Genomic DNA, 11,882 nt, shown 5'->3' on the forward strand with positions numbered 1-11,882 from the left:
CAGTGGGCTTTCCTTCTGTGTCTTTGCATGTGTAGTATCAATAGTTTAATATGAAGGATACAGAAAGATTTAAATAGAGGCAGGCAACACAAAAGTTTTTTTCTGTAGCATAAATTGAATCTTTCATTCTTAGGATGAGAATCTGGCATAAATATTCTGAGCTTGATTTTCTCTTGTTATTAAAAAAGAGAGACTAAATACAAATAGTCCTCAAACAGGGGGACTCTGTGAGTATTTTCATACAGACTTAACAACATTTAACATATGAGAACACTTAAGAAGTTACATATTTAGATTATGCAGTTTTCAATAAAAGGAAATGAACAATACATGTTATGTAACAAAAAGAGGAGGAGGAGGATGGGGATCAGTATGTATGAGTATGAAAACCAACATTTAGGGTGAATATTCCTGCTGTATGCCCCAGTACAAGCTATTCTAAGGAGATGAATCCCCCTTTTTCCAGGACTTCAAAAACAGGTGTGTTTTTGTGTGAAGTTTGGCAATAGTGTCCTACCCAGAGCTTAGCAATGCTCAGACGAGATTTGCATTTGTGTAAAATAAAGATCCTTACCTCAGGTGCCCCCAAACTACACACTTGATGAAGTGCCTGATGGGACACTCAGAAAAAGGACAGTAATGTAGGGCTAAAAGGTACATCTTTGTACCTTATTTACCCCTGAATGATACATTAGTGCATATTAGTACTTTAAAAGTAACATATAGCCTACCTTTTGACAGCTTTGTTTTCTGAGAGTACATGAACTCAAAAATACATTTGCACTCATGCAGCGACATGAAACTTGGCCAAGAGATTTTCGAGAATCTAAATCTATTTTTTTTACAGGGCCCACCACCAGAGGGGGACAAGTCCCCCCAATGTTTAGAAGTGGCCTATAGCCAAACTGTCCCCTCAGTATTTGCTGATATCTTGTATTATGAATCCTGTGTCATAATATCTGCGTCCATGCATTACGCACAGCTTTGTTTGTTGTAAGGATGACAAGAACTCTCTTAAAAATAAAGGTGCTTCAAAAGGATCTTTATAGCGATTCCAGAAGATCCATTTTGGTTCCACAAATAAACATTCAGTCAAAGCTTCTTTACAGAACCATCACCAACTGAAGAACCTTCTTTCACCACAAATAATCTTTTTTGAAAAAGAAAGGTTCTTCAGATGCTAAAGGTTCTTTTTGTAACCATTTAGACAAAAAGGTTCTTCTATAGCATCGTGAAGCACCTTTATTTTTAACAGTGAAAGTTTTAAAAGTTGCATTTTAACAGCACTTGTCAATGTCAAAATGAATGAGATGGCCAATCAGATAAAATGAATGATAAATAGCATATTTAATTTTCGACAATTGTTTCATGATATAAATATTAGGCTAAAAAACAGTCATTGGCTATATCGCCATGATAAATTATTTTTGCCATAATTTAGGCATTACATCAAAATTACTTTGGTCCCAGGTTAAAGCCTTGACTTTACAGTATGGTTGTATTTTGATTGCGGCTTTAGGCTGGGCATATAGGCCTACATTCTTAAATGTAAAGCTTTCAAGAGACTCAAAACAATTACTTGTTTATTATTGTGACTGTAATAGAATTTCTGATAACTCAGTGTTTTTAGGACTAAAGAGTCTAATGCGGTCAACTCAGAAGCTGCCAGCCACAGTCGATTTATGTAATCCACATTTTATATTGCAACAAAAGAAAATCCTTCAATTCAGCTTTTCATCGACGTCCACTGCCTCGTGGGGGTGCGTGAGGACATCTGTTCCTGCCAAGGCTAAACTCCAGCGTCCAATCCCTGATCCCACACCTCTCCCGTGGACCTTTAAAAAGCCGCTGCGCGCCACGCATCAGTGCGCATTCGCTCCAGTCTGCGAACACCTCCACTTCTCCAAGACACTCCTGGTTTCAACTCGGTGGCACGTATTCAGCCTTTGAGATGTCTCTTCAAAGCAATATTCTGCACCTGGCCCGCAAGAGTCTGCTGCAGGATTCATGCAAGCAGTTTCTCCTCCAAACCCACGGGCTGCACAAGTCCGTGGCGAAGGGCTCCCTGGAGATCGCGGCGCACAGTCAGGAGGATCTGAAGGAGGAGAACATGGTACGCCCCGTCGCTGAGGAGCAGACGGTAGCGAGAGTGAAGACCCTCCATGAGATGCCCGGACCCAGCACCATGTCGAACCTCATTGAGTTCTTCTACCGGGATGGGTTCAGCCGCATCCACGAGATCCAGGTGAGTCGGCAGCGGTCAGATGGGACCACCGTTACGCGTCACTTTCTGTGTTTGCATTTCAATGGTGTGTCTTCAAGTGCACAGTTTACACCTTCAATACACGTTCAGTGGGAAAGACCCAGACGCCATCATGTAGACTCATCCATATGGTTTCATTTAAAAAAAAAAAAAAAATTCAATTTGATCTAAACTTAAATTCCTGTAACTTTTTATCTTACGAGTTGGCAGAAGGTACTTGCCATAAATTGCCAGTGACCATTGTTGCACAGCGTTAAATAAACTTTAAAGTTTACTTTAACGTAAATAAAGATGTATTTGTTTGGGACACAGTCAAGACTCGGCTACGTAATGTGCAGTGCGGACACGTGAGGTGTTGGATTACTTAAGGAGTTTCATAAACTGGCGAGCGCAGTCTCCACCCCATCGAGAGAGACAGTCGCAAAACTTATTTTATGCCAGGTGCAGTCTACACGAGGGATTCGATTCGAATTATATTTGCAATTCAAACACCTCAAGAATGGCCAGCTATAAAGATCGCCAGCTGTCCGACAGAGATTTGGGCCACTCAGATATGAATGCACATGAATGTAATTCCTGATATACAGTGCAGTGGTGTGCGGGGGTTGTGTTCTAAAACGAGGAGGCAAAGTCCTCAGTTTTTTTTTTTTAATCAAATGTAAACTCATATCCCATGGAGTCACTTGTTTAAAAAACCACTGCTTACGCTATCAGAGTAAGAACATTTTTACATTAACAATGTAACCAATATTCTCATGAAGGTAGCGTTTTAAAAATTTTTTTTCAAAAATATTAGCTAACTCAGTGCAGTAATTATATTTTAATTTCTGTTTTTTTTTAAATGTAGTTAATGTTTAGCTACTTTAGAATTGTTCAAGTCAGGGACATCAAAACTTGGTAAATTCACAGACGTGGAGTTTTACTTTTAATTTTACCAAGCTGATTGATAACTAAAAACTCCAACACGGATCATGTTCTCATGACGTTTTAAGTATTATTTTGATGAAACAAAGTTTGTCTATATCTGAGTATACGAGACGTTTCCTGACTTCACCTGTGCCCTGATCTACTGTATAACAGAAACTGATAGGGGGAGAATTTTAATACAACTGATAATACAATTATCAAAATTATCAAAAATGAACAGTCTGCATTTAAAATGTAGAAAAACGATCTACTAAAATAAGCATGTCGCACACTAGCTAAGCCTTTAGCTGTCGGCACAACACATTAGATTCACCAGTTGTGCAGATAACTCGATATGTAGAGTTTGAGAGGATCAGGTATCAACAATCCGATAGTCATCTCTATATTTTTGGCCGATCTCGAAGACATTAGCTGTGCGAAAGTAATCCGCAAACTCATATTCCAACCTCAGGCTCAGACGTCATGCCCACAGACCGTTGGCTAAACATCTGATGCATATGGGACACAAATTTAGAAACACTTCATGAGTGTCAAAGTCGTCATTGGATTGGTTGAATTACACAGGATTTCTGCGAGATGTGTGTGTCGCGTTTGTTAATGTTCTGCCTGGAATCAAAGAATCAGTGGCGCCAAAGTTTGTGGCATAGAATCTTTAAAATACGGTCAAATGGCCTTATGGGCGGGCCTTGGCCAAAGAAAGCTGCCATGGATTCCAGACCTTCAGCCGTCAGTCTGAAGATCTAGCTACGCAAGAATAATCACATCCTGACTTCTGGCGACAGTGAAAATTCATTGCTACATTTGGACACGAGTCCATTAAAATTCAATGGGCTCAGGGGAGGCGAGAAAGATGCAGACTCCTGCTGTAACTTTACCTGCTGGTGTTGCTATTGGACAATGTTTCTTTAGAAAAATGAGTGATTTATAAACTTTTTAATGTTGTTTTATATTAACCACCAGTAGGACAAAACAAATATTTCAGCTCGAGGCCTTCTTTGACATTTAAAAAAAGCCTGATTTAACCCCTAATATTTTGTCTTGTTCATATTAATTAATGTATTTTGGTATTAAACAATTTTTTTTTACTTGAATAAAACTAGTTTAGATGTTAAAACTTTACCATTTTTCAGTATGTACTGTATATGGTATGTTTATTATAAACAAGATGTTTCCTCTGAGGAAGCAATGGAGGTGGTCTGGTCTCCTCAAAATACTGGATGAGAAGAAAAAATCATAGTACAAAAATCCAAAAAATTCCAGTATTACAAAATAAACACTAAAAAGAAGACAGGTTTTTTTTGTGACTGCGGATTATTAGGTTATACTTGCATTTATACTAGACAAATATTTAATCACTAATGAGAAATTCTTCTATCAAGGAGTAAATATGCACAATCAGTTTTAATTAATGATGGAATAATGTGTTGATGCAGTGATAATGAAAACCCTCGTTTGTATCTTGATTTTCTTTCACATTTTCAGGAAATTCAATTCAATTCATTCCAATTCAAAATCCTGTGGAACATGGCCATTTGAATTTAAATTCTAACTACTCATGCACTGAAACAGAGCCCAAAACTCTCCAGTACTTATCTAAAATGGCCAGTGGTGAAGTTGTCTTAGGACTGTGAAAGATGAGAAATGTCTTCCAGGATTTTTCTGGCTGAGGAGACACAAAGGGGCCTTTGTGTTGTCTTATTTAGTATGAAAAGTACTTACGACTTGAGAAGGGGGATGAAAGTGGGCAAGCTCGCAGTGAGGGGCCGGGTTTGCAATTGGGCCATCCATACCGGGAAATGTCTTCCTGTGCATACTGAGCATTTAGCAAAGAGCCATATAATCTTTAGGGAGACATAGATATTGTCAGTAAATTTCAATAAAGCGTTTAAAGTTTGAAGGAAACATCTAAACAAATGACTATAATGCAGATTAGCCAAAAACAAGGACAAAAGAAATCCATCAAAATTAAAATTGTATTTATATGGGACTAGTGCATTTCTGAGATCCACATTGATCAGCTACAAAAATATTTTTTGTAGTTGGAGCATTCTCAGAAGTATGGGAAGATCTTCAAATCTCGATTTGGACCTCAGCTGGTGGTGTCCATTGCTGACAGAGACATGGTGGCACATGTTCTCAGGACTGAAGGTGAGACTCCTCAGAGGGGTAACATGGAGTCCTGGAAGGAGTACAGAGATTTGAGAGGAAGATCTACTGGACTCATCTCAGCGTAAGTACATGCTGATGTGCTTTCTTGAGCAGTGCTGTAGTCTAATGGATAACTTGGTTTGTCTCTTTGGATTAAAATGGTACACTGTTGTTAAATGGTTTGAGATAAATAAGACTTTTGATACTTTCATTCAGCAAGGGAAGTGCACATTAAATTGATCAACAGTTACAATTACAATTGATTTCTATTTGCATTGAATGCTGTTCTTTCATCAAAGAATCCTAAAAAACATCAGGGTTTACACAGAAATATAAGCAATACAACTACTTTCTGCATATTTGATCATTTCTGAAGGTGTTATGTCTCCTGAAATTTTTTTTTTGGATTACATGAATGAATTACATTTTAAAATATAAAATAGAAACAGTTATTTGTATTTTAAATGGTAATAATATATATATTGTTTTGATCATATAATTGCGGCCTTGGTGAAAATGAAAGGTTTCTTTAAAAAAATATTTACAAAATCTTAAATGACAAATGACAAATTAGTAACGTGAATCTGCAATTTCCCAATATATTTTTTCTGATAACAAATATATGATGTTTTCTATCCCTAGTGAGGGTGATGAATGGCTGAAGATGCGCAGTGTTCTGCGGCAGCTGGTTATGCGGCCCAGAGATGTGGCTGTTTTCTCCCCTGACGTCAACGCTGTGGTGGCCGACCTGGTGGAGAGAGTGAAGACACTGCGTAGCCAGCAGGACGACAGACAGACTGTCCTTAACATCAATGACCTGTTCTTCAAATATGCCATGGAAGGTGAGCCTGAGGGCAGAGTGTGCGTTATTGTGGTAAATTGGAAAGGAAGGGAGATTTGTTTTTTTAAAGCAAGTGTTGTTTTGTCGCCTTTTTACATAGTTGTATAGCAAAACAGATTTTCAGTTTAGTTTAATAACACTGTCAATGCTGCAAAGTTCACCAGTGATGAAACAACTGCAATTTTAGCTACAAAAGCAGCTCTGTAGAAGATAATAGGGTCCATAATCAGCTCAATTCAGATTAGTGTTGATCGGTGCAAAGTTAATCAATGATGACACAACATGAATTTAAGCTAACTCTATAGAAGACAATAGTGCTATTAATCAGCTCAGTTCAGTTCAATGTTGTTTTAATTTATTTTAATGAGTGTCAGTAAAGTCAATTTCTTATTGTCTGTGTTTTGTCTTGTCGCTGTCATTCTGTTGCACTGTGGAAGCTTCTGTCACGAAAACAGATTCCTCAAATGTGTAAACATAGCTGGCAATAAAGCTCATTCTGATTCAGATTCTGTCAGTGTCGCAAAGTTAATCAATTATGACTTCATAATTGATATTAGCTATATAATTAGACAGAAAATTATTCGTAATTTTAGCCATTAAGTAGCTCTACAAAATAGTGACATTAATTAGCTCAGTTCAGGTTAAGTTTTTGTGTTTTTACAAATACAGAAGAGTTAGATCTGTAGTATTTTTAGAATATTAATGATCTTTTAATTGTCATTTGCTGATATCAAAAAATGGACAACTAAATTCTAACATGCACATATAGTTGAAAGTATAATTTCTGATAAATTTCAGATTTCTGACAAAATTTCTGTAGTGTGACTATTTGTGGATCTCTCTTTTTAGTTTTAATAGAACAGTGGATTAAAGATTCAGATAAGGTTTAGATTAGAACATGAAAACCTTAGCAAATAATTGCTATTATTTGTGGGAGATTCAGTATGGTAAATTGGAAATTATGAAAAACACAATGTTAAACTCTTTCCTAGGTGTTGCAACCATTTTGTATGAAACCCGCCTGGGCTGCTTGGAAAATGAAATTCCCAAGATGAGTCAGGAGTACATTGCTGCACTGCACCTCATGTTCAGCTCTTTCAAGACCACCATGTACGCCGGGGCCATTCCCAAATGGCTGCGCCCCATCATTCCCAAACCTTGGGAGGAATTCTGCAGCTCATGGGACGGCCTCTTCAAATTCAGTAAGAGCAGAGGGAACTGTGCTGGGGTTCAGTGTCATTGTGGGAAAATTGGTCTTTTTGTTAAAAGTTTGTATAAATGTGTGTTTAAGGCCAGATCCACGTGGACAAGAGACTTTCAGAGATCAAAAAGAAGATGAAGAAAGGTGAAGAGATTAAAGGAGGGTTGCTGACTCACATGCTGGTCACCAGAGAGATGAATCTGGAAGAGATCTACGCAAACATGACAGAAATGCTTCTGGCTGGTGTGGATACGGTAAGAACTGGTCCAATAGCTGCTGTTAAGTCATTGCTTCTGAACTTTGAACTTTAAAACTGGTGATTTAAAAAGCAGAACACATTCTGTATTGAGACAGCTGGAGAAATGGTTGCATCTAATGGTGATGATAAATAAACCTTCTCATCAGGACAGCATCTCAGGCGACTATTTCTCTTCCTGTGAACTCTTTTCAAACGGTCAAATCATAACGGGTGTCTGAGGTCTCCATGGAGAACTCTGTGTTGACCTGACCTAACGCTGACCTCTCTCCATACATCTCATACCCACAATATCCAAGCCCTGCTAAGACTCTCCCATTTCACTGATGAGTCAGTTGGCATCCTCTTCTCTTTGATCTTTCTCTCTCTTTCTTTCAGCCAAATGATCACATTAGCCATTGTGAGCCAAAGCCGGTCATGTAATCTTTTCCTCTCCACCTGTCTGTCTCTCTGTTTTGTTTTCTCTTTACCTCTGAGGCAAGGTGCCTGTTTTGAGTTCTTGCTCCAAAAAGGAATTAGTCACCCAAAAAGGTGAACATTGTGATCACTGGAGCTGAACACACATGACATCAGCCGCTTTAGGCCCAGATTTATCTGAGATAAAAGTAATGATGAATGGCGAGAAGCATGGGAGGTGGTTCATTACAGGATGAAGGAAGGAGAGGGATGGCCAAAAAAGGCAGAGAGTGAATGATGTTTACTGGGCAATCTTTGAAAGGAGGCATTGGGGGAGTGGACAGGTTTGGGAGAATCAGTCCATGGGAGTGAATCAGTGGTTATGTAAGGGAACGTTTTATGCAAAACTGCAAAATGTAGTAGAGCTTCAAAAGGCATTATTTGTCCTTTAATTTGATTTCCAGCGCCATTTTTTTTTTACTTTTAAGAAGATAGATTTTCTTTTGACTGTATTAAAATATATTCTGCATATTTTATGTCAAATTCTTATATTTAGCAGTAAATTCAATAAGAGTAATTAGCCATTATGATTCTATCCTAATTATTTTAATTGCTGGTAGCAATCAAATGAAATCAGTATTAACAAAATTCCTTTTTGCATCTCCAAAATGGCACAGAAACTGCATTTAAAGTGGCATTTAGATGTATTTACACCTTTAGATGTATGATTTAACGCAGCTCAATGCAGGTGGTATGAATGCATTTACAATGCAATTCCATAATAAAGTTTTATGAGATTAATGTTTTAAATATAAAGTTCTGAATTAAGAAATATGAAAGGATGAGAAAAATGAAATTATACTTTTAAAATTAAACTAAACGGAATTGAACGGTCATTGAATCCTTCATTCAACTGACTCATTAAAAATGGCTCATCCATTCAGTGAAACACTGCTGTGGCCTTGTTTAGACATGTTTTCACTGGCAAAATACTGTGGTATAAATCAATATCACATTTGCATCATATTTCAGAAAAACATTTGCTTTTATGGTATTTCTTAACTATATCATGCATTATTCCCCATATATTAAATAGTGCACCAAGCAGAGGAATTAGTGTAGATCACGTTACTAATCTCTAATAAGTAATCAAATGTTCTTGTCTCTGCCTCTCTACAGACCTCTTTCACACTGTCATGGAGCACATACCTTTTAGCAAGACATCCCATAATACAGAAGGACATTTTTGAGGAAGTCGACCGAGTGCTGGGTGGGCGTGTCCCAACCGGAGAGGATGTTGCTCATTTGCCCCTTATTAGAGGGCTTGTTAAAGAGACTCTCAGGTAAGCTTTGCCCACCACTCATTATGCATTGCAGTTTATTGAGTTGAGGACAGAAATACAGTGATCATTCAAAAATCAAACAGTATAAACACTTCCCTCCGTCTCTCTAACGCATGCAGGCTTTTCCCTGTTTTGCCTGGAAATGGACGCGTTACACAGGAGGATCTGATTGTTGGAGGTTATTTCATCCCTAAAGGGGTAAGAACATAAATCATGTGGCTGTATGTGTATGCAAAGCACATTTTTATATGCTTGTCTCATAAACACGTGTCAAAACCTGCCAGAGTAGAAGCATTGTTTCATGTCTTTCTTTCCTGCAGTTCTAGATTTAATTACCTTAAAGCAGTAGTCTCAAACTCAATTCCTGGAGGGCCACAGCTCTGCAGAGTTTAGTTCCAACCAGCTCCAAATCAGACCTACTTGGAAGTTTCTAGTGATCCTGAAGAGCTTGGTTAGCTGGATCAAATTTGTTTGATTAGAGTTGGAGCAAAACTGTTCTGAACTGTGGCCCTTCAGGAATTAAGTTTGAGTCCAATGCCTTAAAGTGTGCTAGAAAAAAAAACACAGTTGACTTGTATTGTCACAGCACTAATTATGTTAAAAAGATAACACTTTAAAAGAAAACAATTGTTACACAATAAAGGGAATAACTTGAATCAGTGCTTCTCAACCCACTAGGAGGCCTCTGGAAATTTCAAAGGGGGAATTTTATTTTTTTTGAGAATTAAGTATTTCAATTTGAATCTATATTGATAACAAAACAATTTATATTAATATACTTAATTAAAATTATAATGACAAAAACACAAACTATCAATTATTATTAAGTCAGTAACTAATAACTTAACATAGTAGCTATTGTTTTTATTGAAAAATCTCCCATCTTCTTGTGTTCACAGACTCAATTGGCTCTGTGCCATTACTCCACCTCTATGGATGAAGAGAAATTCCCTCGTCCCGGAGAGTTCCGTCCAGATCGTTGGATTCGCAAGGATGCCTCTGACCGTGTCGATAACTTTGGCTCCATCCCGTTTGGCTACGGCATCCGCAGCTGCATCGGGAGGAGAATAGCCGAGCTGGAGATGCATCTGGCTCTTACACAGGTGCTTGTTCAAATATGTGTCTCAAAATTCAAAAGATCCAAACCATAGTGGTGCTACTATTAAGCAGATTATTGCAATAAAGACAGATATGACTTGAATGTGAACTCTAATTCCCTTGTCTAATGGTGTATTGATGTTGTTCTCCATCACAGCTCCTGCAGAAGTTCCACATTGAGGTGTCTCCCCAGACTGCTGATGTGCATGCTAAGACTCATGGCCTGCTCTGTCCGGGATCACCTATCAACCTTAGATTTGTGGACCGAAAGTAATCTGCCATTACACTGTGTGTGAATTGAAACCATAATCCATACTGTGCTTTTTGGAGTCCAAAGACTTTTAGTGTTTTTGAGTATTATAGTGCCTTTTCCAGCTTTTATCCAGCGAAGAATGTTGCTTTTATTTATATGAAGTGCCTCTAAGCTTTTGTGTGAAAGCCAATCAGAGGACCAAATATGTTACAAATGTTTAGAACAGGCACTTTTTTGTATATTCAAATCAATACGAATAACTTCAAGAATTGCTTAATTTACATCACACTATCTATAATTTTCTCTTGTGGCTTTTTCGTTTTCACTTAATAATTAAAATGAAATATGGTCAAGAAGACCTTGTATATAGATGTTTTACTATTAAATTAGCTTGAGCACTAAGCTCATTATTTATTTAACATGGTACGCTTATGTAAGCTTATTGACTTTTAGCTCAAAAGCAGAAAATTCCTAAAGCAAACATAAAGTAAATCCTATTACAACTACAAAGCTACTTTAGAAGACCGTGCTAAAATCCTGTCCTGCGGACACTAATAATAAGATAAGTACCGTGTGAGTAAAACACCTCAAATCAAAGCAATGTCATTGTATTGATTTCAGTGTGGCTATTATTATCTAATTTGTTATTCAAGAGCGAGGATTTTTAGTTGGCCCCTTTTTAGTGGAAAACATTTTAATGTGAAATGCTAAATTGTGCCTCTTTTTTCTTTTTAGTGCATTAGCCTCATAGGCAACAGATGGATAATGGGAACTGGTGGAAATGAAATATTTTTCTTGGATAAAATGAATGTTGTTTTTGAGGGTTGTGAACTTAATGCATTGTATGACATTTGGAAGTGTGAAAATGTGTAAGTTACTGAATTTTGTATGAATGAATACAATTTGAAGACCTGCTGTGTTGTACATTTTTTATTTAAACACCATTTAAACACCAAACACACACAAGTGTGTAAACCACACACAGTTGAAATGAATGTAAAGTTGCCACTCAGATCCTTTGCAATAAAGTAACCCAGTAACGACTTTTGCCCTCATAATTGTAATTTTAAAATTTCATTTAAATAAACTTTGACAGACTCGTGACACATGACTTCAGACATAAAGTAAAAGTAAATGCATCTATCCATCTTTATGA

General features: G+C 37.4%; 1 protein-coding gene across 1 annotated transcript; it reads left to right on the plus strand.

Moving 5' to 3' along the window:
- The first annotated feature begins 1,533 nt into the window (after positions 1-1,533).
- Positions 1,534-11,636, plus strand: LOC132161489 (cytochrome P450 27C1). Its single transcript, XM_059571579.1, has 9 exons — positions 1,534-2,245; positions 5,230-5,420; positions 5,981-6,180; positions 7,172-7,381; positions 7,471-7,634; positions 9,212-9,375; positions 9,495-9,573; positions 10,275-10,478; positions 10,631-11,636. Exons 1-9 carry the CDS (start codon positions 1,952-1,954, stop codon positions 10,745-10,747), a joined length of 1,623 nt encoding a protein of 540 aa, XP_059427562.1. The 5' UTR covers positions 1,534-1,951; the 3' UTR covers positions 10,748-11,636.
- The last annotated feature ends 246 nt before the right edge of the window (positions 11,637-11,882 follow it).

This window comes from Carassius carassius, chromosome 17, assembly GCF_963082965.1.
Source record: "Carassius carassius chromosome 17, fCarCar2.1, whole genome shotgun sequence".
Taxonomy (NCBI): domain Eukaryota; kingdom Metazoa; phylum Chordata; class Actinopteri; order Cypriniformes; family Cyprinidae; genus Carassius; species Carassius carassius.

Bases quoted from the DNA above. Each gene is read 5' to 3' on its own strand.
- LOC132161489 (XM_059571579.1), top strand. From the start codon at position 1,952: ATGTCTCTTCAAAGCAATATTCTGCACCTGGCCCGCAAGAGTCTGCTG. The intron at 9,376-9,494 runs GTAAGCTTTGCC...TAACGCATGCAG, and splicing joins CTTGTTAAAGAGACTCTCAG to GCTTTTCCCTGTTTTGCCTG. The intron at 9,574-10,274 runs GTAAGAACATAA...TTGTGTTCACAG, and splicing joins GTTATTTCATCCCTAAAGGG to ACTCAATTGGCTCTGTGCCA.